The 26,611-nt window shown below is 42.5% G+C and overlaps 1 protein-coding gene across 2 annotated transcripts; it reads right to left on the bottom strand.

Moving 5' to 3' along the window:
* Positions 1-241: 241 nt before the first annotated feature.
* On the bottom strand, positions 242-26,508 carry NBR1 (NBR1 autophagy cargo receptor). Of its 2 annotated transcripts, none has more exons than XM_067541418.1 (22): positions 26,381-26,508; positions 24,895-25,005; positions 20,914-20,976; positions 19,569-19,587; positions 18,746-18,768; positions 17,760-17,975; positions 17,034-17,108; positions 15,645-15,862; positions 14,911-15,075; positions 13,952-14,158; positions 12,532-12,691; positions 11,709-11,996; positions 11,105-11,257; positions 10,550-10,625; positions 10,262-10,372; positions 9,388-9,549; positions 9,143-9,277; positions 7,725-8,088; positions 7,347-7,441; positions 5,703-5,784; positions 4,744-4,849; positions 242-2,876 (listed from the first exon to the last, which is right to left on the bottom strand). In XM_067541418.1, the coding sequence occupies exons 2-22, from the start codon at positions 24,994-24,996 to the stop codon at positions 2,700-2,702; spliced, it is 2,997 nt and encodes a 998-aa protein (XP_067397519.1). In that variant the 5' UTR covers positions 24,997-25,005; positions 26,381-26,508; the 3' UTR covers positions 242-2,699. The 2 variants fall into 2 exon arrangements, with proteins under 2 accessions (XP_067397519.1, XP_067397520.1); XM_067541419.1 differs by having other exon boundaries at positions 242-2,873.
* Between the last annotated feature and the right edge of the window lie 103 nt (positions 26,509-26,611).

Genomic DNA, 26,611 nt, shown 5'->3' with positions numbered 1-26,611 from the left:
TCCACTTAAATCACAGCTAGGAGTAAGAAGTTCCACTCAGGTGCCACATGCAGTCATAATGCTCACCAGCTCTGTAGAATCGTTAGTTAAGTGACCCTTGTTTAACCTCGCTGTGTTTCTTCCCTTGTGTGTTCAAGGAATTAGAGCACAGCTGTGCCAAAACTGGAATTGTTCCCTGCTCTCCACCCTGCAACCTAATGTAAATGAACCTTTTTCTTGATAAGGAATTTGCAGTAGTTAAGTGGGAAAAAAAATACCCTACTAGTTCATAATATCAAAACTGCACTTGTCACACACATGGTGTCGCTCTAGTCTGAGGCTACCACTTGCACATGGGCAGCTAGTAGAGTTTGAACAACAAATAATTAAGAATTGTATTATAAAGACTGAGGCAAAGATGTTTTTATTTTTACATCACACTTGAAGACTTTAAAGTGCTTATTCTAAATAATATACAAATACCTTATCTGCACTATAGAATATATTATAAATTATATCATGCGTCCATAAACAAAATATACAAAGCCAACAGAAATATATCTTAAGTCCAAGCGTAAATTAGCTAAAACTATCAGGATACAGGAGAATGGCTTAGAGTTGTAACAGTAAAACTAACCCAAGCATTAGGAATAGGGAAACTAAAAAGAATAGTCTTGCACACTTCAAAGGGTTTCAAACTGAAATGTGTTACTTGTAAATCTTTTAGTATTTAACAATTACTAAACTGGATTTTTTTTTTTTTTTTTTAAATACCACCTTAGCTATCATGGTATGAAGAGCAAAATCTTTTTCTTGTTGAGCAATCTTGGTTAAGGAAATATGCTCACCAGCAACTGCATTTCATCCTCCCCATTTCATTCTTCTGTAAGCTTGAGCTACACCACTACAGACCAGAGTCTGCACGAGAACTGTAGGTTATGGAAAAGTATTAAAGGGTAGTTTTATCAAGTGAGGCATTATCTAGAACTGGTCCACAGCAGATAGAAATGTACTGGGGAAAAACACACTGCAAAATAGTCTCACTGTATTTCAAAATGTTTAACAATTTTATCTTGCATCTTCTATAAAAATAGGTTTTCAACAACAAAATGGTATCTGTTTTTTCCTTCTAATACTTTATTTAATAAACTCATTTATATTTGCATGGCTAATGATTATATAGTCAATCACAATACTGATAATGCTTTGGACTCTTTAGCCACATCCTGCCAAAACATTAACAACACCTTACTTAGAAGCAGCAGTGATCAGAATTTAATACGTTTTAGATAATCAGTGGTCTGAGTTTTACTGCAGCAAGGAAAAAATACACTTAAACCCCATGACAGATTCAAAATAGGAATGTAGTCAACACAGCTGTCAATGCCTGGGTTCTAAGTTATGAAGCATCGGCACACTACTGCACAGCAATGGATGCTGATGGTTTCTTGTCATTCCCAAGAATCAAATCCTAGTGCTGGCAGGTTTCAAGGGGAATTCTCAGATTTCTCTCTCTCTCTCAAATACTGCACATAAGCCACAATTGCACCTCTGTGTGAAAAGTGAATCCCATGCTGTGGTATCTCTATAAATATATGCATACCCTGATTCATCAAGAAGACTGGATAGTTAATGCTGCTGGAGTTAATGCTTTTTTTTAAAACCAGAAGTCAACCAAATCCCACCTGTCACACTCCCACTCACATTCCCAAACACGATTAGACTTCACACCCCCTTATAAGGCCTGAACTATCACATTCTTTCTTCATCAGTAAAACAAAAAAGACTAGCACTACAGTGATTTGGAAAAAGTAACAGTCAAACCTTCATCCTTGGCAAAAAGTTCCTAAGGATTCATAGGCGGGGTTTTCCTTCAGTTCTATTCTACTTGTAGGAAAATATTGTATGCAGCTATGTGTTTCTTTGCCCAAGAAATACATTGTGTACTATCACTATTACAGATACTGCTCAGGAGCTGCTGGTGAATTAATTCTCATGCTTCGTTTTATCTACAGTGAAATTAAACAATGAAATTCCTGAACTTCATTAAGTATATTTAAAACATAGGTTATACTTTCAGTATTTTAAAATAAGTTTTAAGTCATGGTTTTTAGGTGTCTTTCACGTGAGCAACCCCCTTTGTTTTTTTAAAAGTGTGTGTAGTATGTATTTTTAATCCATTAGTACTTCTGTCATGCATTAAAAAAAGTCAGTTACTTAAAAAAAATTCTCACCAGAAGTGGCATCCTGGCTAGCCGTGTGCAGATCTTGCAAATTAAGTGAGATTACATTTAAACAGCAGTGTCTGGCCCCTCTCCCAATGTTTGTTTTCGCTGAAATCAGCAAAACAAAATATCCCAACTGCTTAAAAACCAACTTACACAGTAAAAGAGTAAGTTCTCACTTGTGTTGGAGAAGTTTAAAATCATTCTACTGAACTCCCTGATACAAGAGATTTAATATCAAATCAGATTTAAAAGTTATTCATGTATCCATCCAGTGTCTAAACTAAAGTTAAAATTCTGGTCTTTGATTCATAAAATGCTTTAACACAGGTGGTGTGTTTGAGATTTCAGTAAAGGAACAAATCAAGAGTTCAAGAAAAATGGAACTGAACTGCTTCTATCCCCCAACTCCAAGAGAGAAGGAAGCAGGAGTCTGCTGCTGCGGTGTTTAATAACAGTCTGCTCAGATATGGGTGCACAGGTTACCAGGAGGAGTCAATATCTGCTGCTGTACCAGTCATTGTTGTTGATTTGAAGCAATTCAGTAACTACTTGCACTATGTTACAGTTGTGTTTCTTCAGCAATCTCAGGTTTAACTGCCTGTCACAGAATCCCATCTCACACAGAGTGGCTAAGTGAATGGCAGTCTGCTCTTCTGTAGTTGTAGGCTGCTTAAAGAAAAGAGAATCCTTTAAAATTCAGATACTGACTGACTGAATAGTCATCTTTATTTCAAAGCAGAAAACTTTAACTTTAAAATCTTTTATAAAAGTCTATCTTAGCTTTATTTGCAGCTGAACTTGTTTACAGTCTCTGACCTCACTTTTTAGGGTCTCATTTAGTATTAGTCTGCACAGGCTGGCTGGTGCAGCTGGTTGGTTAGTGCACTACTCATTCAGAGATGAATTAAAATAGCAACTCGTGTTCCAAATGAATCAAGGTTCCCATGTCCTACCATACTGCAGTCAACAGGAGGATTACTCCTCAAATTACAGGCTCTGAGGCAGGGACCAGGTACAGCCCCCTTTATATGTAGTTGTACATTTCACTACCCTACATAAAAAAAAATTGTGCATGAAGAGAATCTCTAATCGGGAAGGGACCCAAGAGCAACATACTGCAGGTTAGAACAGAAGTCATGTTGGGACGCTTGAGGCATCTGCCAGCACTATGGCTAGTACTAGGCAGTGCTAGTGATTTCACAAAAAGCACCACCTGGCTGCCCTTAGTTTACATAACATTTTAGAAAAAAATCAGGATCCCATCAAGGAAACACAATGTATTTTTTTAACTGATTTTTTTTAGGTGCTACTTGGCTATCAGGATGTGTTTAGAAATCAATGCAAGTTACTTGCTGGATAAAACCCAGAATAATCCTAGGACCATGAGCAAATAATTATTTTAATGAGTAACTTGGTTCTTTAGTTACTCATTAAAATAACCATTATAAGCTCCCTGGCCAGAGGATGGACTAGATGGAAAAAGACCTCAAAGGTTATGTCTTTGCTGCAGTTAAAAACCCACAGCTGACCCATGCCAGCTGACTTGGGCTCAAGTTAACAGGCTGTTTAACTGTGGTGTTGACATTTCAAATCAGGCTGAAGCCAGGCTCTAGGCCCCTGTGAGGTGGGAGGGTCCCAGAGAATCTAAGTCAGCTGGTACAGGCCCGTCACAGGTGTAGTATACAGGTATTGCAGTGTAGACATGGTCTCTTCCATCTGCAACTTTTGGGGTTCCATGTTGTGACTCAACAGTTCTTGGCCATACTGGAATATACAAAGCCTTAAACAGCTGCTTAGATTTCTTAGTGGCAGATGATGAGATGATGAGCCAATCCCAAAAAGCACAGCTAACCAAGCAACAGATGACTTATTACACTAGATAAAACAAGGGTCTGAGGACAATCCAAAAAGGTCATGGCTGAACTGGACCCAGGTGAATCACTGAAGGGCAATGGACTTTTCTGGGCTGTGACTGGTTGAAGCAATTCTTCTGCAGTTGGCTGAAAGTTACAGTATGTTGGAATATGATGGCATCAGCTCCTTACACAAGCCACTCCCTGCTGTAACTTCATCTGAACTCAGTCAACAGCACCTACCTGTAAAACTTTCCAGGCAAAGGAAGTGGCATATCCCTCAGTTTTTGCATTGTAATCATATTGCAGGACAGGAATAACCTTCAGTTTGATAACCACACAGAGCTCAGCTATGACAGGCCAGTCCCCTTTTGACAGGATCAGACTTTTCAGATTTACTTTATTTAGTTGCCTGCAAAACCCAGTTATTGCTTTGTATGAACGGCTAGGATTACTAGTATTCCCCAATTAACAATTTGTTGTTTGGCTTTCCTAAAGCAGTCAGTGCTTGAATCTGCAATTGAAACAGTTACCGCCTAACCTGTTTACTATTTTACGATTCCAAGAGTAAAGGGACAGGAGTTTTACAATGAGAAGTAACTCTATGCAGGGCAACAAATTCACATAATTAGTATTTTTAATGTAAGGTTACAGTTCTAAAAAACCCCACGTAAGGCACATACCTGTTCTGCAATGGACTGTCCAGCAAACAATGCTTTGTAGGCAGAGGCAGCAACAGACAAAGCTCCTTTAACCAGCCCTCCTGCAATGCTGATTCCTTGAGGGTGTCTGTGGAGAAGTGTGATGTTATATGAAGTCAGTAAAGTCAAGTGTGTATTTCACTTGCAGTATCTTGCAGTTCTGTTACAGAACCTACTGAAATTTAATTCCCATTGGAGAAAAAGGGGTATTATCCAAAGGAATCATTCAGAGGCTCTCTGTGAAGGTCAGTCTTTTAAGACACCTTATTAACATGTTTTATGTAAGTACAGAAAGAGCACATTCAAGACACACAGCTTTTGACAGAGGAATCGTTATTTGCTTGCCCACAGATATCTATAGGGTTGTATGTAGGTATGCAGCAGCACACAGAGTTGCATGTCAAATACCTCTCCCAGAACCCTAATATCCAGATTTACCATTACCCATTTCTGGTCTTTATTGGTCCCATCTACGTAACCAGATATTCTGCCCAATTTCTTGGCCATTTTCTTTTTAGATTTCTATGCTCCAACTCCCAACATCTTCTTTATAAATTGATTGCATTCTCACTTTATCTTTAATTTTACATTTTTCCCCAAGACCCAAGAATCTGAGAGAAACCTGGAGTCAACAAACCAGATTTTCAGAAGGACTCAGCTCCACCAGAAGCATACAAGGCAAAGGCCAGATTTTCAAAGTGCTAATCAATTATGGCTCCTTCATCTAGGTGCATAAATCAGAGCAGAGCGCTTTTAAAGATCTGGCCCGACAGATTTCAGCACTAATTTCTGAACTCTTGAATTGAATGTTGATAAGACAGGCTCCCCCCTCCACCCTACAAAGAATGTCGTGACCTTAAATGCCTGCCTTAGTTCAAAGAGATGCAAGGCCAAGATGCACAGGCTCAATGCTGAAATTATAACTGATCGGTTTCAATTACCTTGTGTATTCTGGGCACTTCAATTTATTATTATTTTCAATTCCTGAAGATCCTGGTCCAGGAAAGTCTTCGTATCTGGACTCTAAAAGTAAAGCAAATCAAGTGAGCAGGTGCAGCCAATAGGCACAGTAGACAGCTGCAGTTTGTGCATGTGAACTGAAGAGAATAGTGAGATTCCTACAATCCACAAGAAACTAAACTGAAGACAGATATCATAAGCTTGTAGGCAGACTGTTCACCATACACTAAGCTAGGTGCTGCAGCTATCCAGTGTTTGGGGATCATGGGATAAAAAGGAGAGGGAAAATATAGGGGTAGAGAGGTGCTGCCTCTTATCTTTCATCCCCACTGCACTACTTCCCTGCACCCTCTGCCTTCAGAAAGCACAAATGAGATGGACTGATTTCCACAGGGCCTTTTGTGGGAGGCCTGGGAGGTCCACCTCTGGCTTAGCAACATCCGCCTCTAAAATCTGTCCGTGCTAGGAAACGTGGTCAGGATTAGCTAGCACATCTCTGACCCTCCACCACTTTTCCTAGTCTAGACATAAGAACTGATGAGGTCTAAATTAGCTCCTACTACTCAAAGAGTAGTCATCAGGGATTGCTGTCTTAAAGAATCCACTCAGTGTGCAATGGTAGTTAAAAAAGCTAACAATGTTAGGAAAGGGATAGATAATAAAACAGAAAATATCATAATGCCACTAAATAAATCCATAGTATGCCCACACTTTGAATACTGCGTGCACTTCTGATTGCCCCATCTCAAAAAAGATGTATTAGAAATGGAAAAGGTACAGAGAAGGAGCAAAAATGATTAAGAGTATGGAACAGCTTCCATACAAGGAGAGATTAAAAAGACTAGGACCATTTTGCTTAAAAAAGAGATAACTAAGGGGGGATATGATAGAGGCCTAATAAAATCACGAATGGTGTGGAGAATGCAAATAGGGAAGTGTTATTTACCCTTCCAATAAACACAAGAACTAGGGGTCATCTGATGAAATTAATAGGCAGGTTTAAAAACCAGCAAAAGGAAGTATTGCTTCACCCAACACAAAGTCAACCTGTGGAACTCATTGCCAGGAGATGTTCTGAAGGCCAAAAGTATAACAGAACTAGTTTTACAGGATTATAATCAAAGAAGGATTAAAGCCAGACAAAACTGCAGCTGAACTGAAGTTTATTAGAATAAAATGAGTTGTGTGTGAAGTTCACATTTCAGAATAGGACAGGCGTCCTCAGTCACACCTCAACACCTGGGATTAGGAGCGCTAAGTAGTATCTGCGGAACATACCACACAGATTTTAATAAGTGTTAAGGCTTATCTATATTTTCTCCTCCCCTTCAAGGCCCCAAATAACTCTGCCCCGCCCTATTTATGATCTTCGTGTCCTATTTCAGTGCCTCCCACCCTCTTTGCTCAGCTAGTTACACCTACCTCAATGCCCTGTATATGCATGATCTCCCATAACTACCCCCACAAACTTCCATGCTACTCTTTATACAGAGAATCTCTTTCCTGAGCTGATACGCAAGGCCACTATCCCTTCCTCCAAATCCCTCTCTTTAGGCACCCTTCGACCCCAGCATGCATGTTAGGAAACAGCCACCTATGGAATTTATATTCTATGCTGCAGGTACCTTCTCTTCTTGGATCAGGAACAGCTGAAGGTATTTCCTCTGCGAATGGCACATTTGGTTTTTGGAGACTATGACTCAGAGAAGAAGAGGGGTTCCTGGGGAAAGGGAAAAAAAAAAAAAAAAGCTTTTATATAAAAATGTGTAAAAAAAACAAACAAAACCCGCAGACTTCAGTTCTAGAATCAATAGAGGCTGTACAGAAGATTCTTCCTTAGAAGGTCCAGCAGAATTGGAGACATTCAGATTTGCATATACTTTTTAAAACAGCACAACTGTAACTTCTTCAGTTTGCACACAGGGCTCAGGCTTGGTGCCTGGTGCCCCACACAGATCTTTAACATTTTGTTCTTGTCGCAGAAGCACCCTCATCCTCCATACCTTTGTGGTTGGGGTAGGGAGCCAACGAGCTCTGGGGTCAATGGTACTGCATCCAACGGCTGTGAAGTTGTTACGATATTGTTGAGATCATGGACCTGGGGCTGGTTCTCTCCTTCTGGGATCACCACCTCCATTTCAGTCTCTCCTACTCTTTCCAAACTGGGCTGAGAGAGGGCAGAGCTATACAGAGACTCCCCCAGCGGACGGCTGGTATCAAAGCACTCAGGGAGGATAATGATATAATCCTCTGAAGAAGCAGAGGACACTTGGCTTTGAACTTCATCCTTAACATCATCATCCTCGTCATACTCTGCGTCACTGGGCTCTCCAGGGATATTTTCTCCTTCAGACACTGCAAGATTCTCTAACAGAAGAAAAAGAATTGTATACTAGAATTCTGCCAGTAATACCAGCTTGGCACAAAGGCACCATCTGCCTACAAACACAAGACAAGAGCTCAAATTACTGTAGGATTTATGGTGCCAAGGCTGGCCAGGTTTCCCCCCTCCTGGTGTACATGTGATTGGCCGGGAAACAGACCTTGTTCTGAATGCCCTTTCACATGCGATTAGTGGGGTTGCACTTTGTTTCTGCTACTGCCTGGCCTTCCAGCTGTATATCAGGTTCTGTTTACACAACACTCACTCAGGGCAGAGAGATGAGGAACTGCGCTACTTCTTGGTACCTGTCAGAAAGGTACCCCAGAAGTGAGCAGGTAGCTGAAATCTCACAGCCACAAAGATCCAATAGGGCTTACAACTCACCTCCTCAGGGACTGAGTGCGGAGTACAGATCTCCAGAGTGTACCTTAGCCCATGAAAAAAGTGAGGGGATATGAGAAAGGGATAGGTCATATTACTTTGCAAATGCAAAATGCAACATGCACACTAATTACAGTGAGGACCTAGGAATAAGAGCCTGATTTTCAATTATCCACACAAAGCAAGAAGTGTTCTCATGTAGTTGTGTGCACTAACATAGGCTGAAAACCAGGTCCTTCGCCTAGTGTTATAGCAGACACATACCCAACTAGAATTCCCCTTTCAAGTTTTCATTAACTCCCAATAGTTTAATTCCATTTTGCAGAAGAAAACTGTTTCAAATGCTGCTTGGTTAAAGTACCAATATAGATTTTTTAACACGATTCCCTTCTATAGACTTATTGTTGTACTTCAGAGTTTATCACAACTCTTATCACAGGATTCATCAGAATCTTAAGTCATTAGATTCTGAGGCATTCAAACACACGTTTGACCCCATTGATTGGGTATTAAAAAAAAAAAGAAAAAAAAAAGGCTCTAATTCAAAACAGGAACTATTTTGGGGAAGTCCTACAGCTTGTGTTAAGCAGGTCAGATCAGAGGTCAAATTAGATGGTTACAGTGGTCCATTCCAACCTCAGAATCCAGTTCACTTACCAAACATATTTTCCTCTGTCTGATGGCTCTTTGACTCCATTTCCTGGAGTTTGGAAATGGAATTACTTTTTGTCCTAATAGCTTCTTCACTTTTTATACTGTAACTGAAAGTGTCTTGTAGTGTTTGGAGAGAACCTAATACAAGAAACAGAAATAGTTAAAATGCTGTACCAACTTCAGGGTACCAGTGTTCAGCTGCACAACATAAAATAAAGCCACAGAATTCAGCTGAGAGGAGCACTCACTCTGTAGCGATTTCTTTCTCTGAGGGGGTTTGTGGTCAGGCGCAGCATCCAAGGTGAGAGAGCGAATGACTGTTTCGCATACAAACTGAGTCCCACTCATGTCTTCTTCCCCTTCCTCCAAGTTCACTGGATGTTCAGGCTTCATTTTCACCATGTGGGCATCTGCAGGACAGCAGGCTTCAATTAGCACTTTGCAAGTGAAGTACCCCAGGTTATTTTAGTACAACTAGTGTATCATATAGACTGTGTGAAAGGCAGCCTGACCAGGGCAGAGGCTAGCCCAAGGAAACCTCTAGGTTTTCAAATGTTATTACTTCAAAATAGATGCATTCCAGATTTCACTTCCTTTAAGTTAAATATGAGTGGGTAGAGTCTTGGGAAAAGTGTGGACCATAGAAACTGCATTGTTTCTGAGCATAATGCACAACTGCAAAGGGAGGTTCTGGATCAATTTCAGAGGGAGGTCACAAGTCAGAAGGGGATTTTCTAACCACTGTTTCTCAGGAGATCTAAAAGTCAGGTGAATCCTGCAATCAGAGTGGATCAGCCAAAGGTAGATTATGAGCCAGACATTCTTGTTTGCTCTTCCATAGAAAGGGTTAACTGGAGAAAATATTTATTTAAGTCACTAAAGTAGTTTGGACTCAGAGGCAGAGCAGAAATGCTGAGTAAGAAGAGACCATTTTCACTGCATGTCAGGCCACAACTGCAATTTAACAATGAAAAGGTTGCCACAAAGGCAGCTGGAAATACACACTGCTGCATTTGGTGGTGGCAGCAGGTGGGGTTCCTGGTTCCCATTTATAAATCTTAAGCTGCTAGCAATCTAGAAAAACAGGAAATGTTCCTGGGGACTCCCAGGGAGACTGCTTACCAGATAATGGCTTAAATCCACTCCCCTCATTCTCCTCCTCTATCTGACCCAAGCCAGGCTTCTCTATCAGAGGGCTATCGTGTGGCAGAGGAGACATGCAAGGAGTCATGTCTGGAGAATGAAGGCAAAAGAAAGTTTATATGCATTAGAGGAGACTTCCTGCTACACAAAAGGCATGCTTTCAAGCACTTAGCCATTTTTAGGATTAGCACCCAAAGTCCGACTCCTCTATTCTAGGATGTCCTGGAACAGGAGATGCTGTGTACCAGAATTTAAGACATTTCTTACCAACAGGAGTGTTGTGTGGCACTCGCTCCAGTTCCTGCACAATGTTAATGTCCAGCAGCTCGAAGGACAGCAAATCCTACAGAAGGGAATCCCAGATAATTTCCATGAGTGGGCCCTGCACTGCACCCCCACACACACAACCTAGCAGCACCACATTTTATTATAAATAAATATACTCCACTTCTCCAGGTGCCTAACAAATTTCCAGCAGCCTGCCACTTTCTATTAGGACTGCTAAGTCCAAGGCAGAAGAAGAGTTGAGTTTTCAGAATCAGTGAATGACCAGAAAGAGGGAGACTATACAGTGGAAGCAATGCACATACAAATGCCCCTTTGTTAAATGCAAAGGAGGGAAGATGCCCATATAACTCAGTGTGGATGGGTTCTACTGGGGTAACAAGATGCACAGCATTCTCACTGTAGTGGCACTGGACCCCAAAACAGCTGACAGTTCAAGAATACAGAGGCAACTAACCCCTATGACTATCTTTGCACTTTACTAAAATCAGGACACAAAATCCACTTCCTTCTTCTGCCTTTAATGTAGTCTTTTACCTGAGCAGTAAGGAGATCAACTGACGGGATGTAAAACTCTCTCTCACAGGGGATATTTTTAATCTTCAGAGGGATGGCTGGCATTGGCAAGTCTGCCTGCTCCATCCCCTCACCAGCCTGCTGGGCTTCTGCTTCTGACTTTGAAGAAACCTCCTGCAGAAAACCAAGGGCCAAGGGAAATAATCTAAAAGTGCCTCTGGGATGCAACACTCTCTGATGTTTGCAGGAGACCCAAAACAATAGTTATGTAAAATATGAAGCCAGAATGTTACGTAGGAGGACAGTACGGATATGAAAAAGGCCTCATTCCACCCATTTTGCAGCCTTAAGGACAGGGGCAAATATTGTAAGAGAGGTGCTTGCATGGTTTCAGTTACAACAAAAGCCAAAAAAAGCAGCTATAATACATTGCGACAATTAATTCCAGGTTCGGCAAATCAACTATTACAGCAACAAAGTTAGGCAATCTGTTTCAAACAATCCCCAACATGGGATCAACACTGGGGGAGGATGGAAGCAACTACTCCCCAGCACACAGTAGACAGAGACACTGTTGTTCTCTCTTCCACAGGCAGATTCCATCATATCAGTTTGGGATACTTGCCTCATTTCTATAGGAAGCTTTATCCTTTAGATTAGGGCTAGAGGTCTTCTGATTCCCCTCCAGACAGGCAGCAGCTGGGGAGGGGTCCACAACAATACTGCACCAAACTCTGGGCCCAAACTGCTCCCCCTTGTGAGACAGTCGCCAATGAGACGCGTAGGTCCCTTCTAGAGCAGGAGCAATAAACTCGACCGAGACAATCCCCACTTGCCCCACTGGCAGGGATGGCACCAACACGTCCTTTTTCTCAGAAGATCCAAGAGTCAGATTTCCCCACATGAATTTTAGCTGAAGAGTAAAAATCAAAACCAACTAGTTTATTAGCAGCCTAACCTCCACCACACTCACCAGCTTGGCTCTTTCAGCAGACGACCCTTCAGACTTTCTACATAAGTCACAAACACAGCAAAGTCTGACCAAATATTGATGTTTCAGTGTGAATTTTGCTCTTGACTAATGAAAGGAAGAGGCTGTGCTGCTATGGTCAGATATCTATCTGTATGTATGACAGAAACAACAAAAGCTGATGTATGACAGAAGAACCATGCTGTGGAACCCCCCCCCGACAAGTCACTAATTCAATATAGTTTCCTAAAGTTACGGGGTCATTAACCCCTTTGTTTCAGTCCTGTGCCATCTAGTCCTGAGGAATGCAAGAACTGTATTCTTCTTCTACGGACTAGCCAGAACCTGAGGCAGGTGTTGCTTTGGCCACAGTCAGAACCAAAATCCCTGTCCATATCCAACACATACAAACTTTACCTCCTGGAACTTTCTCAGTTGATTTACAAGTGTACACAAAGCAATAGGAAAGCAGGTGCACCTTGGTGTCTGAGCTCCACTCCACATTGCCAGTGTTCTTCATCCGCCAATGCTTGATAAACTTGGTCCCTGGTTGTATATGAGTCCCGTCAGGCAAATTCTCATCCACGAATGCTGCGCTCAGTGTAGGGACAACTGCTGGGCAGGATTGGATAGGACTCCTGAGTACAGAGCAAAAGCACAGAACCCACTCTGAAATTGATTGAATGAAGCAGACAGACCTATTCAGTTCTCCTCTCGAAGGTAGATTCAAAGCTCTAACACTTTAAATAAATATCAACTTAGTTTTAGAATACCACTATTTAAGCAGTGTGTCTTCCTTTGCTTACAGGGATCCAAAAAAATCCAAACAAACCACTTTTCCGAAAATTTCCTCTAGTATAGTTACAGCACTTCAGATTAATATCAATGAAATAAGTTAGACAGAATTTGTTCCCAGCTGCTTTACTTTCATTTGACAGTACTTTGGCCTAGATTCAGCAAAGCACTTAAACACATACTGAAATGCTTTGTTGAATCAGAACATTAGTATCTGGTCAGCCTCTATTTCCCCCTGCATAGACTATCTTCAATAGATTGGTTTAAATGTTTCCCCCCTCAAAGCTTGGCAGGGGGCTTAGGACATGTCAATTTAAATACAGTTTCAGGTCCTGCATATATTTCAAATTGGGGTCCTTTAAAAGAAGTGGGAATGCATTTCCTACTTAGCAAATAGGTAACATAAGTGGATCTATTAAACTTTCCATAAGTATAAGTAGCTCCCACTAATGTTAATTGGATTCAGACATATGCAAAGGGGAAAAGTACACCCCATTGATTTTAAGGGGATGAGAAACCAGAGATGTTACAGGTTTTAAATCTGTACATGCATAATAAAGTAAAATGATGGAAAAACTCAAAGCAGGCTTCTCTAAATGAAAGACTCCCATCTAATGAGACACAAGGGTACTACAGCCTTCATTCTTACCTCTGCTTGGTCTTGTGCAAAGCCTGTGTACATGGAACACAGACTAGATTCCAAAAGGAGTCAGTCAGGAAGACCATAGGAAAACGCAGTATGTTCAAATTAGTCATTAAGTCAACCTCAATTTACACTCCCCTCCCACACCCCATCACACCACCTCAAGTTTAAACCCCTCACTCTCTCCCAGCTCACACAAGATGCCCCGGTTATGCTCCATATATACCGGTTTTCAGATTTTTGGTAAGGGTTAGGATTTTAATAAGCAGCAATCTAAGAGCCAAACCCTGCAGTCCTCACCAGGGCAAAGCTCTTATGGAATCCAACTGCCATGAGTGAGAGTTTTTAGGGTTTAGCATTTCATAAAATTCTACATGGCATTTTAACCTCACTGCATCACAGAGATGAGAAATAGCACAGCTATGTAAGAAGCACGGCTCCGAGTACCAGCATTCCTTACATGAGGGCACTGGGCTGCAGGCTCTCTGGTTTGATAGCAGGTGAGCCGGTGATCTCCAGTGCATGGACAGAGTTCCACAGATGAATCTTCCTGTGCAGCTTGAGCTGCTTTTTGAGCTCTCGGACCTCAGCCTTGCGCTGTTTCTTCTCCGCTCGTAATCTTTGCTTCTCTGCCTTCAAAAATCTTTTGTCCATTTGTTTCTGGAGCCTGCAAATAAAGACATCCAGCTCTGTACAACATACAGTTAGCAACCAAACTGTAATTCAGCTTCCATCAACAACGTAATTCTAGTTCTGCTCAGGAATGTTTCATGGAACACTGAATGAAACCTCAGGCTTCTATGGCCAATAGCTCAGTGACATCTCCATAAGAGCACATTTCCCAATGGAAGGAAATCTGTGACAATGCCTGAAGAGTGGCTGGTGAGGATAGTAATGTGGCGCTGATGGAAGAGCTAACTCACAGAAGTCACACTAACAGATGTGGTATCATAGGGACATGCTGAGCTCTTTAGGTGCTGTAGAACCCAGCTATGGGATAGAAAGGAGAAGAAACCTCTACCTAATTAGACTCTTTAGCAAGAAGGTGGAAGTGATAAGACAGTGGTTCTCAACCTACTTACCACTGTGGACTGCATATGCAGCTCTCTGTGTTTTATGTGGGCCACATCACACAATATTACACATACAACTACCCATATGGCCCTGGGCATGACACATGGGCCGCAGAACTACTGATCTAAGACATTCTTGAATGTTATGTGGCACAGATACATGCTACTTTGCTTAGCCATCTATTCCAGATTCTGGAAACAACACAAAGGTCAGTTTCCACTTCTTGCTTTCCTCTATATCTACAGTCATAAAAACCGAAGCAAAACCCCAAATCTCGGCATTTTCAGACTACCTCCTGCAGACCAGAAGAACATTGCCATGTAACTGAGGCAGCTAAGTGTTTACCTAACTTGCTCCAGAGTAGCAGGGAGACGAGGCGAGAACTGACCAATGTTGTAAGTCTCAGAGACACACAAAACAGGTCTCCGTAACTTCAACAAGATATGATTAGGATCGTGTGCATACATCCCTGCTTCACATGGTTCACAGATACTGTAGGCTGGGCACACACTGCAAAGGAAGTAAAAGGCAAACAAAGGAATTAGTGTGTGTAGAAGAGAGTAGTAAAGGAAATCCTCATATGGTAACATCCTCATCTCCCTAAAGCAGCAAATTCCTCTATTGGAACCTCTGCATATAAGGCAAGACTATTTGGGTGGAGCACAAGCCACCTCTCTCATTGGTGCAGCCACCTCTATCTGGAACATTCCTTCCAACCCAATTCCAATCAAGACATTGAGTCATTTCCTCTTTAACGTCACATCTTAAAACATACCTTACCCAACCCAGGACTGACTGACTGTGGATTGTTTTGCGACAGAGGACATGAAAGACTACGTAACTTTCCCTGTAAAATATACTGCAGTACAGTAGATGGTATTTTGTCCCCTGCACTGGATCAAAGCGCTTATCAGCCTCTCAGGGCTGTAAAGCAGAGGTACTAATGGAATAAAATTAATGCAAGTGGCTCAATCTGCATGCTCTGAGTGACAGAGGAAATATACGTCAGACTGAACATTCCTTTCAGTATCTATCAATTGCTACAGTGGCTATTTAGGCCATAAGAAAGAAGACTGTACCTGCACTGGTAGCGGATCCCCACAATCCGGGTGTGGCAGTTGCTACAGGAGATTAGCCAGTCACACTGGCTGCCGTGTGTTGACTGAGTCTCTGGAGCTAGATGTGCTGTTGTAGTGCAGCTGCTGGATGACTCTGAAGGCTGGTTATGAAGGATGAGCTTCTCACTTAGTTTTTGCTCAAGTTTCTCAACAGTTATTTTAACTACTTGTTCTCTGAACTGAGGATAAGAAGAAGATCATCAATGGTACCTTCCTAGACAACTCTAGGTTTTGGTCTACATAATCCCAATGTCCCCAATTTTTAAGTCAGAACGTTCATAGTTAATTTCTTTTCCTCTCTTGGCATCTTGCAGACTGAAATCAATCGAAATCAACCAGAGACTCAGTTGGGATTTCACAAAATACTAAACCACTCATTTTAATGAATCAAGCGTGTATCAGAAAAGCAAAGAAGATTCTAAATACGGACTCTATGCCACAGCTTCCCAGGCAGGTGAAGTAACTCTGCGAGTTAGGTAAGTCTAGTATTTCCCCTTAAACTCAGGGTCTGCACGGACCCTCCCACACAGCAAGTAGGTCTTCAGCCTTCATTTATAGAGGAGTCCTGGCTTTACATACCAGCTCCTACTTCGACTGACACTGGCTAGCTCCTTATTTATAAGGGGCTGCTTAGTTTGTGGTGCTGTTATTACAGGGATCATTATGACTTGGATTAGTTTCAGGAAGGTAGTAACTGCTGAGTCCTTATTCCTGGCAAGTCCTGTCTCCTGAGAGCCTGTGTATGAAGGAACCAATCAACAACATCATGAACACCCTTGTTTTAACAGTCTATGTTACTTCCTAGGAGAGCAGTGGATATATCATCTTTAGTTGTCTAGTCTCTCTTAATTGCTTTGTTTATGTTGTGGTTCCAAGTATCAAGAAGCCCTGAGGGCTACACCTGTTGAACTGGTCTAACAGGACTTTCTAACAGCAACAGCATGTTTTATGTAAGTTTTCCAGGACAAAGACTAGCATGAGATCCTAATGGCTGTTTGGAATGCAACATGGATTCTACCATGGGAGTCTCCCAATGAAAAAGAGTGAGAATCCCTAAACTACTCCAACTTTTGTCAAAGCTAAGATTATTTAAAACCAGACTGGACAACAGTAGTGAATGTTTAACAAGGAACAATCCAGCTTTGAAAAGGGATGGAGCACTTCTAACTTTCAGTGTGGACATCTTAAGCAATGGCTACACCACAGAACTGTGGTGGCTTCTTGAAATTCAGAAGCCAAGTGCCATGTGCTTTAAGGAAAGCAGATTAACCAGACCTATACTTGGAAGAAACAAAATTCCCTCTCCCCACATAAACCTTCGAGAGGACAAAGATCCAAGGAAACACTTACTGATTCCATGTAGCTAGTAAACCACTCTGGAGGCTTTTCATTGGTACCTTCAGCTTCATTTTGATTTAGCTTTTGCTGTAAAGCCAAAAATAAAGTGCAACCCGTAAATACAATTTCCTTGTATGTATCTCTAGTCAATTTGGGATTAAGCAGCAAAAGCACCATCTCCAAATCCATATATCCACCCCTCCCCGAATCCATAAACAGCTAGGAGAGTTCAGAACATATTCCCCTCAAACACCTTTTACCATAAACAGAGTTTCAGTCTCTCAGTAGAACACCAGAAGCCACGTAAGCAAGCCATTGTCTGCATACATACAGATTATCAGGCTAAAACCTTACTGAAAGCTTCTTGCTTTATTAGCATTAAATGCAAAATTAAACACTGCAATCTAGAGAAAATTACTTGAGAGCAGCTAGTTTGTAGCTGAGAATTACAGAGGGAATCAAGGTTTCAGGAATCTAACAATCACACCTCCTCTAAAGTTTAAGACTCTTTCCTCAACATTAAGGACTTCTTAATCCCAATATCGGACCAAAAATCTTCCCTCAGTTACATCCAATCAACTTTACTGATTTCAGTGGGTTTGAACAGGTGTGACTGAGGGCAGAATTTTGACTCAAGCCTCCATCTCATGTAAAGGTATGTGATTACCAGCCTGCATATGCTCTAAAGTGAAACATTTCAGAACCATTTGTTTTAACCGATACAGCTCTGTATCCTACCTGTGCTGTGGTCTCCCTTTCAGCCTTTAAGTCCTCCCCTAAGGCTTGAGCCAGCATGGAATAGTGTGAGAGAGGTCTCTTTCCATCTTTGGGAAAGAGTTTTTCTGCTCCAGCTTTTTCACAGCTTTGCGTGGAACAGGAATGCGAAGTTTCACTTGGAGGGGCGTTTACTTCATACACTTTCATCTGGAGCTGATTTCCTTGCTTAACTGCAATCTAAGTAAACAGTGCATGATATATACACTTTTCACAGGCAACATGCAAGCTTTCCTACAGAGACAGCACTACACTACAATGGTATGGCTGAAAAACTAAAAAAGCAGTGACATGCTGAACTAGTCAGCTGGTCTCTGTTATCAAACACAATCATTAGAAAGTCATAAATGGAAGGGATAGCAGACAGATGTCCTGTTGGTTTTGTTAAATCTACAACAGAGCAGTTTACGTGAGCGGATAAACAGGATGACTATAGAGAACATTACTTCACAGTTCTGTTCTTCTTGAATATTTAAACATTATTTCAGAATAGAAATTCAAAACTGAACCAAGTGATGAAAGGATTTGTCTTGTGCTAGTTATATGTCAGGTAGTTTACTGCTTTACAGCTCCTCTGACAAATTAACCTTAGATACAGCAACTGAGCATCACTGCCACTGAAGTTTACATTATACAGGAATGCAAGATTGGAGCTTATATGTAGTGAGGCCTTAAGTCTGGAGGACCATGCTTTTATATGCCCTTTTACATTCTCTGAATACGGTTTTGTTACTTAAGATGGGAAACATTTGGGAAGTCAGTGTAACAATATCCTGGCCTGAAGAATTATTCTAATGAAGTCTTCAAACTAGTGTCTAAAACTAGACAACTTTACAACCAGGCTGTTTTGATTCCCCACATGCCAGACAGCCTGAGAAAAATCCAGCACTACCTGGATTTCTATTATAGAGATTTTTGAAGACATTAGAAATATTACAGGGACCAGTTACCTTCAGAGCTTCTTCATATTCCTCTAAAAGAAAGAGAAGAAATGTGTGAATATTTCCAGGTCCTAGACATAATCTGGGGCATTTAGCATATGCCATTTGGGATCCTGTGTCAGGAAGTGAGTGCTCTCCCACAGGGACTCAATAGCATTTAAACGGAGTTCTGCAATTTACAAAAGTAGCACAAAAAACAGTATATGCACCCGAAGCCTGACAATGTAACATTCCTCACTTCATTTCTACCCATTTCTCATAATTCCCATATAGCCAGCCAATGGACAACAAAAAAACCCCTCAAAAAACTTAGAACTCACCAGAAGACCTGAGTATCAGGACCTACCTATGTAGAAATTCATGACACCTACTGTCTGGATAGACCAAGGAGCCCTTCATTTGTGAAGAGCTTGAGTGAGGAACATGATAAAGTCAGCAACCAACACCCAAGCATGGCCTCCCCATCCAGTGAACTTTAGAGGAAGGACTGATCAGATGCCACTCATACAAAACTAAAGCAGGACAGTTCCATGAGGGCGACAGGATGTAGTCAATACTCCACGGGCTTTTTAATAACAGTTTAGAAACCATCTTTCTTCATAGTTTCCAGCCAAGCTTATAAGCCAGGGAGGTGACAGAAGGACGGTTAAAAGGAAAGTCTTAAGAATAGCAGTGCTATAGATTTTCAGAAGCAGACCCTCCTTCCTCTCCAGGGATATGCCCAAAGTTGGCACTACCCAGTAGTGCCATGTTTCCCCAGAAACTTAAGCAGTGTCATTACTTTACTGAAAATAATAGTAATAAAAGAATGAAAAGCAATGTAATAACTTACCTTCACTATTGACAGAGACCTGTGAAGAGAAATATTAGTAAGCAAATGCCACCACATCATTAATATTTCCTATTACTACTCCCCATATGTTCTAACAATTATTTTTGAAAATATATTTTCAAATAAAATTTCTTATTGTTACCTCATCCCCATTTCCACCCATGTGTGATTTCATCCTGCGGCATCTTGTTATTAACCTAGATTGTCAGCTCTTTAGGGCAGGGACTGTTGTTACTAGGTTCGTATTCCAATCCCCAATTGAGGCCTCTAGGCACTACTAGAACACAAACACAATCCTATCGACTAGAAGCAAGTTGGAGAAGATTCAATCGGTGTCTTTGGACAACTGACAGAAAAATCACAGGAGCAGGGTCTAACCTGTTACCACGCAATGGGTAATGCTCATCTGAATTAGACACAAGCCGGCCCCATCTCCTACAGTTTGCCTGATGCAGGAAGTGTGCACAGAAAAGTTACTAATCTGTTATCCTAAAACAGATCCTATTTCATCACTACAGCACTGTTGATTCTGAAGATCCTGGTCAATGAGTCATCAGTTAGCATTTTGGAATGAAGTTTAACAAAGAGCACATCTAGTCTTCATAGGTGTACCTTAAAACATAAAGGGAGACTCCTTTCCTGTAATCTTTTTCTGGAGACAACACAATACTGATCCCTTTGCTAAGGTAAAGTACTGAAAGGGGTGCTCATTGAAAGCTTCCAGAAGTGTTTGCTTTTCTCCCAGCATTTGAGAAGAGCTGTGAGCCACCAAATAGGGAAACATAGCTCCTGAATGCTACAGTATGTATCTGAGAGTTTCACTGTGATCTATTGAGAGGCAGTGAGCAGGTCAGGTTCTGCCATGCAGGAAGTTACCTAAAAAGAACCATGACAAGTAGGCAATTTACTCACTCAGAAGGGAAGCAGCGCAGAGAGATAACAGAGTTTGAATAAGACATGCAGAAAATTTGAATGTTTCAAAGCATAGAAATAAGCCTACATTTTCCATAAGAAGCAGCATGGAATAAGGAGATAGGGCTTTGCAGTGGATGAGAACACAATTACAACCATATGAATCCTTCCCACCCAACAACATGGAACTACTACAGGTTTTCACTAGGCCATGGGAGGAGATGGCAACAGGACAGCAGTTTTCCACCTTTTTTAAACAGGAATTTCTCATTTTACAAGATGGGAAACCAGCAAAGTGAATCCTGCATGTGGAGCTGCATTAAACACACACCAGTCACCTGAACAAACATCCACAAACCATCAACTGGTTACTGGTCTCACAATAAAGCAGCCATGTTTTAGGACACACAACAGGAATCAATAACGTAAGTACCTCATCATTATCCTCATCCATGTATTTGATCTGAATGTTGTTTAGATCAAATGAAACTTTCACCTGCAAGTAAAAATACAGAGTGAGACAGGAGTTTGTTAGTTCTCAGATAGTCCTAGTTATTAATAGGTGAGAAGGTTAAACTCTCTCTCCTCCCATTGTCTCTCATTTGAGCTCAATTACATTTTAGGGAATCCATTTTTCTGCAGTCAAGTTATGTCACTCTCTCTCCCCTTTTCCTTTAGGCCTTATACAATTTAAATACCTATCATGACCAAGGGCAACATGCCCTCTGACCCCTTCTTCCTTAGTTAATATACACCCAAAACCAAGCTTCATTTAGCAACCTTCCCACTGAAATGGGATTTACCCAGGGTTAATGGTCCTATTCAGTGTAAACACTCTGCAATCAAGGGAGGCTGAGGCAAATAATTGTTAAGCACCTGCACTTTTACACAAACAAGCAATCAGTAGACCATTTACTCATGTGAAGAGCCTTTATTTCACATACCTGCTTCACTTTTGGGTTCCCAGACACTGAAGCTACACAAGCACCAGTAAGAGTAAGGTACTTCATTCACTCCATTACCCACTACCTGATACACTGCACTGCAGGACCACATGGAATCGCTAACTTCAAATGTTTCAGATTCAGGAGAATGGTTTGATACAGCCATTCTGTATTTTCAATTAACAGAAGACCCTGTTCCATGCAGAGACAACCAGTGGGGATGGAAAAGGAAGACAAGTGAAAGCTGAGTTTCTTATACAGTAGTTTCCTGAGAAATGAGCAACTCCTGAGTGAAATAACTACAATCAGTGTACCAGTTCAGGACAATAAAATGCAGCTGCTCCAAAAACATACCCCAGAATCAGCACCTTTTGAAAGTGGTCTCAGCATTCCTAATAGAATCTCTCTTCAGGCTTATAGTTGCCATTTTATTTATAAATCTGCAAAGCTCACAGCTGAGAAACTGCAACACAATGTTTTGGAGATTCCGCCCCAGCACTCAAGTGTCTCAATGTAGCTACAGGAAGCGCTGCATTTAACTCCTGTCCCTCACTCCTTGTGTAAGAGAGAGGAGTAAAGACCTGATGATCCTGTCCTTTTCTGCCCGTTAGAAACATTTGAATAACTTGTCATGCCAAAAAGAATTTTGAATCTGAACTACAACTCCTTCCAGAAGACTAAGATGCAGTTCTCAAGGGTGCTAGCATGTTCAGTTCCTGAATTCAAGGATGAGGGCTGTGATGCAGCACCCTCTCCCAAGATGCATCAAAGATAATTGCCTCGTCTTAGATAGTGATAAGAAGAAGAGGGATACGCTGATATTTGCCCATTATGTCAAGATGCAGCTTTGTGAAAGTATGAACAAAAGAACAAAACACACCCAAAAAAACAAACCCAGGAAAAAGATGAGGAGTTACTGCAGGCAGAAAGGAATTTGGTGCACTATTTCTGCTATGGCTACTGGAATTGTGAATTCTCCCAATGAAGGAGTTTAACTAGAAAATGTTGGAAATGCAAATCCAAGCTAACACTTTTCAGCCACCAGTCACCAACTGTATGATATACAGATTGGTACAAGTGATTGTGTGAGTTCACGCACACATTTTATAAGGAAGATAAATACTTCTGTCCAAAGGGCAAACCAGTACATAAAAAAGCACCAGAATAAAAAGAAGCTGATAACTCTTATGTCAACAATTCCACTACGCCTCAGAACAAAGATCAAGTTTCGGGAGAATCAGCCATAACCAAGGCTGAGAATCATTAAGATACATTATTTCCCTAGATCTGTTTTGGTGGGGAGGGGAATTAAGAGACTGTGGACTATCCAGTGCATTTGATGGTGGAAAAAGCCTAATTTTGAGTCCTCAGTAACTGTGGGAAAGAACAGGATATGGAGACTCTACTTCTTACTTTCAGACAAGCCAAATGAAAGATTCATGGAGCAGGTCCTCAAGGAATCCATTTTAAGTCACTTGGAAGAGAGGAAGGTGATCAGGAACAGTCAGCATGGATTCACCAAGGGCAAGTCATGCCTGACCAAACTGATTGCCATCTATGAAGCGGTGACTGGCTCTGTGGATGTGGGGAAAGTGGTGGATGTGATACACCTTGACTTTAGCAAAGCTTTTGATACAGTCTCCCACAGTATTCTTAGCAGCAAGTTAAAGATGTATGGGTTGAAAGCATGGTCTATAAAATGGATAGAGAGCTGGCTAGATCATCGGGCTCAACGGGTAGTAATCAATGGCTCCATGTCTAGCTGGTAGCCAGTAACAAGCGGAGTGCCCCAGGGGTCGGTCCTGGGGCCGGTTTTGTTCAACATCTTCATTAATGATCTGGAGGATGGGGAAGATTGCATCTCCAGCAAGTTTGCAAATGACGCTAAGCTAGGGGAAGTGGTAGATACCCCGGGAAGGTAGGGATAGGATACAGAGTGACCTAGACAAATTGGAGGATTGGGCCAAAAGAAATCTGATGAGGTTCAACATGGACAAGTGCAGAGTCCCCCATTTAGGATGAAAGAATCCCATGCACAGCTACAGACTGGGGACCGACGGGCTAGGCAGCATTTCTGCAGAAAAAGGGTCCCGGGGTTACAGTGGATAAGAAGCTGGATATGAGTCAGCAGTGTGCCCTGGTTGCCAAGAAGGTTAATAGCATATTGGGCTGCATTAGTAGGAGCATTGCTAGCAGATGGAGGGAAGTGATTATTCCCCTCTATTCGGCATTGGTGAGGCCACATTTGGAGTATTGTGTCCAGTTTTGGGCCCCCCACTACAAAAAGGATGTGGACAAGTTGGAGAGAGTCCAGCGGAGGGCAACAAAAATGATGAGGGGGCTGGAGCACAAGACTTATGAGGAGAGACTGAGGGAACTAGGCTTGTTTAGTCTGCAAAAGAGAAGAGTGAGGGGGGATTTGATAGCAGCTTCTAACTACCTGAAAAGGGATTCCAGGGGGGATGGAGCTAGGCTGTTCTCAATGGTAGTTGATGACAGAACAAGGAGCAATGGTCTCAACTGCAGTGGGGGAGGTCTAGGTTGGATATTAGGAAAAAGTTTTTCACAAGGAGGGTGGTGAAGCACTGGAATGAGTTACCTAGGGAGGTGGTGGAATCTCCATCTTTAGAGGTTTTTAAGCTGCGGCTTGACAAAGCCCTGGCTGGGATGGTTTAGCGGAGGTTAGTCCTGCTTTGAGCAGGGGGTTGGACTAGATGACCTCCTGAGGTCCCTTCCAACTCTATCTTCTATGATGATTCAAACTTTCACAACAAAATATAACAATCTTGGAACTAGCTAGTTTCAGCCAACTTTTAGACAATGTCAATAAATGGTATGAGGGGGGTGAGATTGGGGGGATTTAGAGAGTTGGACACAAAAAACCAAAAAAACCAGATGGTAGCATGATTACAACTCCCAAGAATTAGAAGGGAGGGGAAAGAGGCTTCATTTTTAAAGTTTTCACATATTAAACATAAGAACTTCACTATGATTTTGAGATAATCAAATTGGATTAGTATTCAAGGCAATTTGAGTTTTAGATTAAGTTTACTAAGGCCATGTCTACACTGTATCAGCAAAATGCTCCTAGTGTGGACACAGGTTATAGCAGCAAAGCTGCACTTTTACCACACTGCCACCATTAAATAAAACAAGCTAGACCAGTAAAAGTACAGTTTTGCCAGTTTAACTGCATCTACACTAGGGGCTTCTATGGGCACGGCTACGTTGGTCAAAGATACATCTCTTCACACCCTGACCAACATAGCTATGCTGACAGAAATATGTAGCACAGATATAGCTAATAGCTTAATGAAGTCTAGATTCTAAAGGATCTTGTGTTTAACTGCATCAAAAAAGGAACTTTAAGAAGTTCTTCACAGTACCAATTATCTATTTTAACATTTCCTTTAATTTGCTTCTTCAAAAGAAATACAATTGTCTATATTAAATATAATTACAAAACTCACCATGACTTCCACATCAGCCCAGGTGGTGTTTGATGAATCTGAAACCAGGAAATTCTGGGTCTCGCCTCTAAAAGTCACACTGAGATTTACCTGGGGCTCCATGCTGAGGCGCTATGGAAACAGAAAGATTTTTACCCTAAAATAAGTTGATGCTTCAAGCCAAATTCTCTTCTGGGGAAACTGAATACAGCTCAACTGACTTCTTTGGAATTGTGAATGTAGTCCTTAATATTTAAGGTTTGAACAAAGAACTGTAAAACAACAAAGGTGATGTTAACTGAAATGCTTGCAGAACTTTTGTTAGTCCAGAAATTAACTATGGAAAGTTTTCAGCCATTTCTCTTCACAGATTGGCCATCCAACAGAGAGTTCGAATAGAGTCTCAGCTCCATGTCAACACTGAACATTTGCTATCCCTCTTCCAACAGCTGTTTACATTGCAATCTAGAGCAGGTGACTAGCAGCAATTCCTTCCCTCAGTCCTGAAGCCACTAGGATGTATTCGTGTCTGATTGATCACACAGGTGAGTGAGTGCCTTTCAGGCATTGCCCACACAGCTTTTCTCTGTGCTTTAGGTCAGTGTTTCTCAGCGACCAGGTCCATGGACTGGCACCAGTCCCTGAGATCTCCCTGGTATCAAAAAGGTTGAGAAACACTGCTTTAGGTAACCAGGCTTTTTCAATGCCCTGTTTTTCAGTCAATACATCTGTGAGAAGCAGGAAACAATAACTAGGTCTTGCAGCAGCAACATTATCCCCATTGCCGCTAACCTAATTAGAGCTTCAGGCAATGCCGCCCGCGGTCTAGGGGATCCGCTCCCTGGCCATATTTCGAGGGCAGCCAAGCTGTGTGAGGGCTGCTCAACTCCTCCATGGGATTTAAAGTCAAGGCCACTCCTTTCAAACCTGCATGCCTGGAACCCACTTTTCAGGAGCTGAACAGACCCCAGGAGAGTAGCTGCCCAGGCTCAGCACTCACGCAAGGCAGAGTGGGTGCCTGAGTCCACGGGAGGGATTCGCTGCCTGTGCCCACAACGCAGGGCAGCCAGGACACCAGCCTGCAGGACCCTCTCCGGGCCTGGGACTGAAAGCAGTGGCGGGCGGGGCAGGGGGCAGAGTTGGCTGGGGGGCAGGGCTGGGTGCCCGAAGAAGGGATCGGGCAAGGGCCGGGGGAGGTACATTGCTGACCAGGCCAGGCAGAGGGTGCGGGACCGACCGGGGCCCGGCAACGGGCTGGCCGCTGGCCGGGGCAGAGCTGATCGGGCCAGGCTGGGGCGAGGAGCGGGCCGGGCGGAGGGCAGAAGGCGCAGGGCCGGCCGTGGGGGAATGGTTGGGAGAGCGGCTCCGGCAGGCGAGGCCCGGCGGGAGATGGTCAGGGGCGCGGGCAGGCGCGGGGCTGGCGGGAGATGGTCGGGGACCGGGCATTGAGGGCGGCTCGCAGGAAGCCGGCCCGGGCCGCGCCACATCTCCACTGGGGGGTCCTTACCCGCCTGCGGCCAGTCCCGATGGGGAGAGGGACGGTCCGGCGTGGGTCCCCCGGGCAGGGGAAGGCTCCAGGCGCCGATCGCTCCCCACTGTTTTGTTGGATCCTCCTCCTAACCTAATATGGCGGATTCACCTCATCTGGCCCCGCACCATTATAGCCACCCGATTGGTCCGCGCGTCTGCCACTCATAGCCTCCTACCTTCTGGTTGGTCCCAGCATTGAGGGGCGGGG

This window comes from Emydura macquarii, unplaced genomic scaffold, assembly GCF_026122565.2.
Source record: "Emydura macquarii macquarii isolate MOO-44397 ecotype Brisbane River unplaced genomic scaffold, CSIRO-AGI_Emac_v2 contig_629, whole genome shotgun sequence".
NCBI lineage: Eukaryota > Metazoa > Chordata > Testudines > Chelidae > Emydura > Emydura macquarii.
Note: the sequence above shows the minus strand (reverse complement) of the source record. Positions and strands in the feature narration are given on the sequence as shown.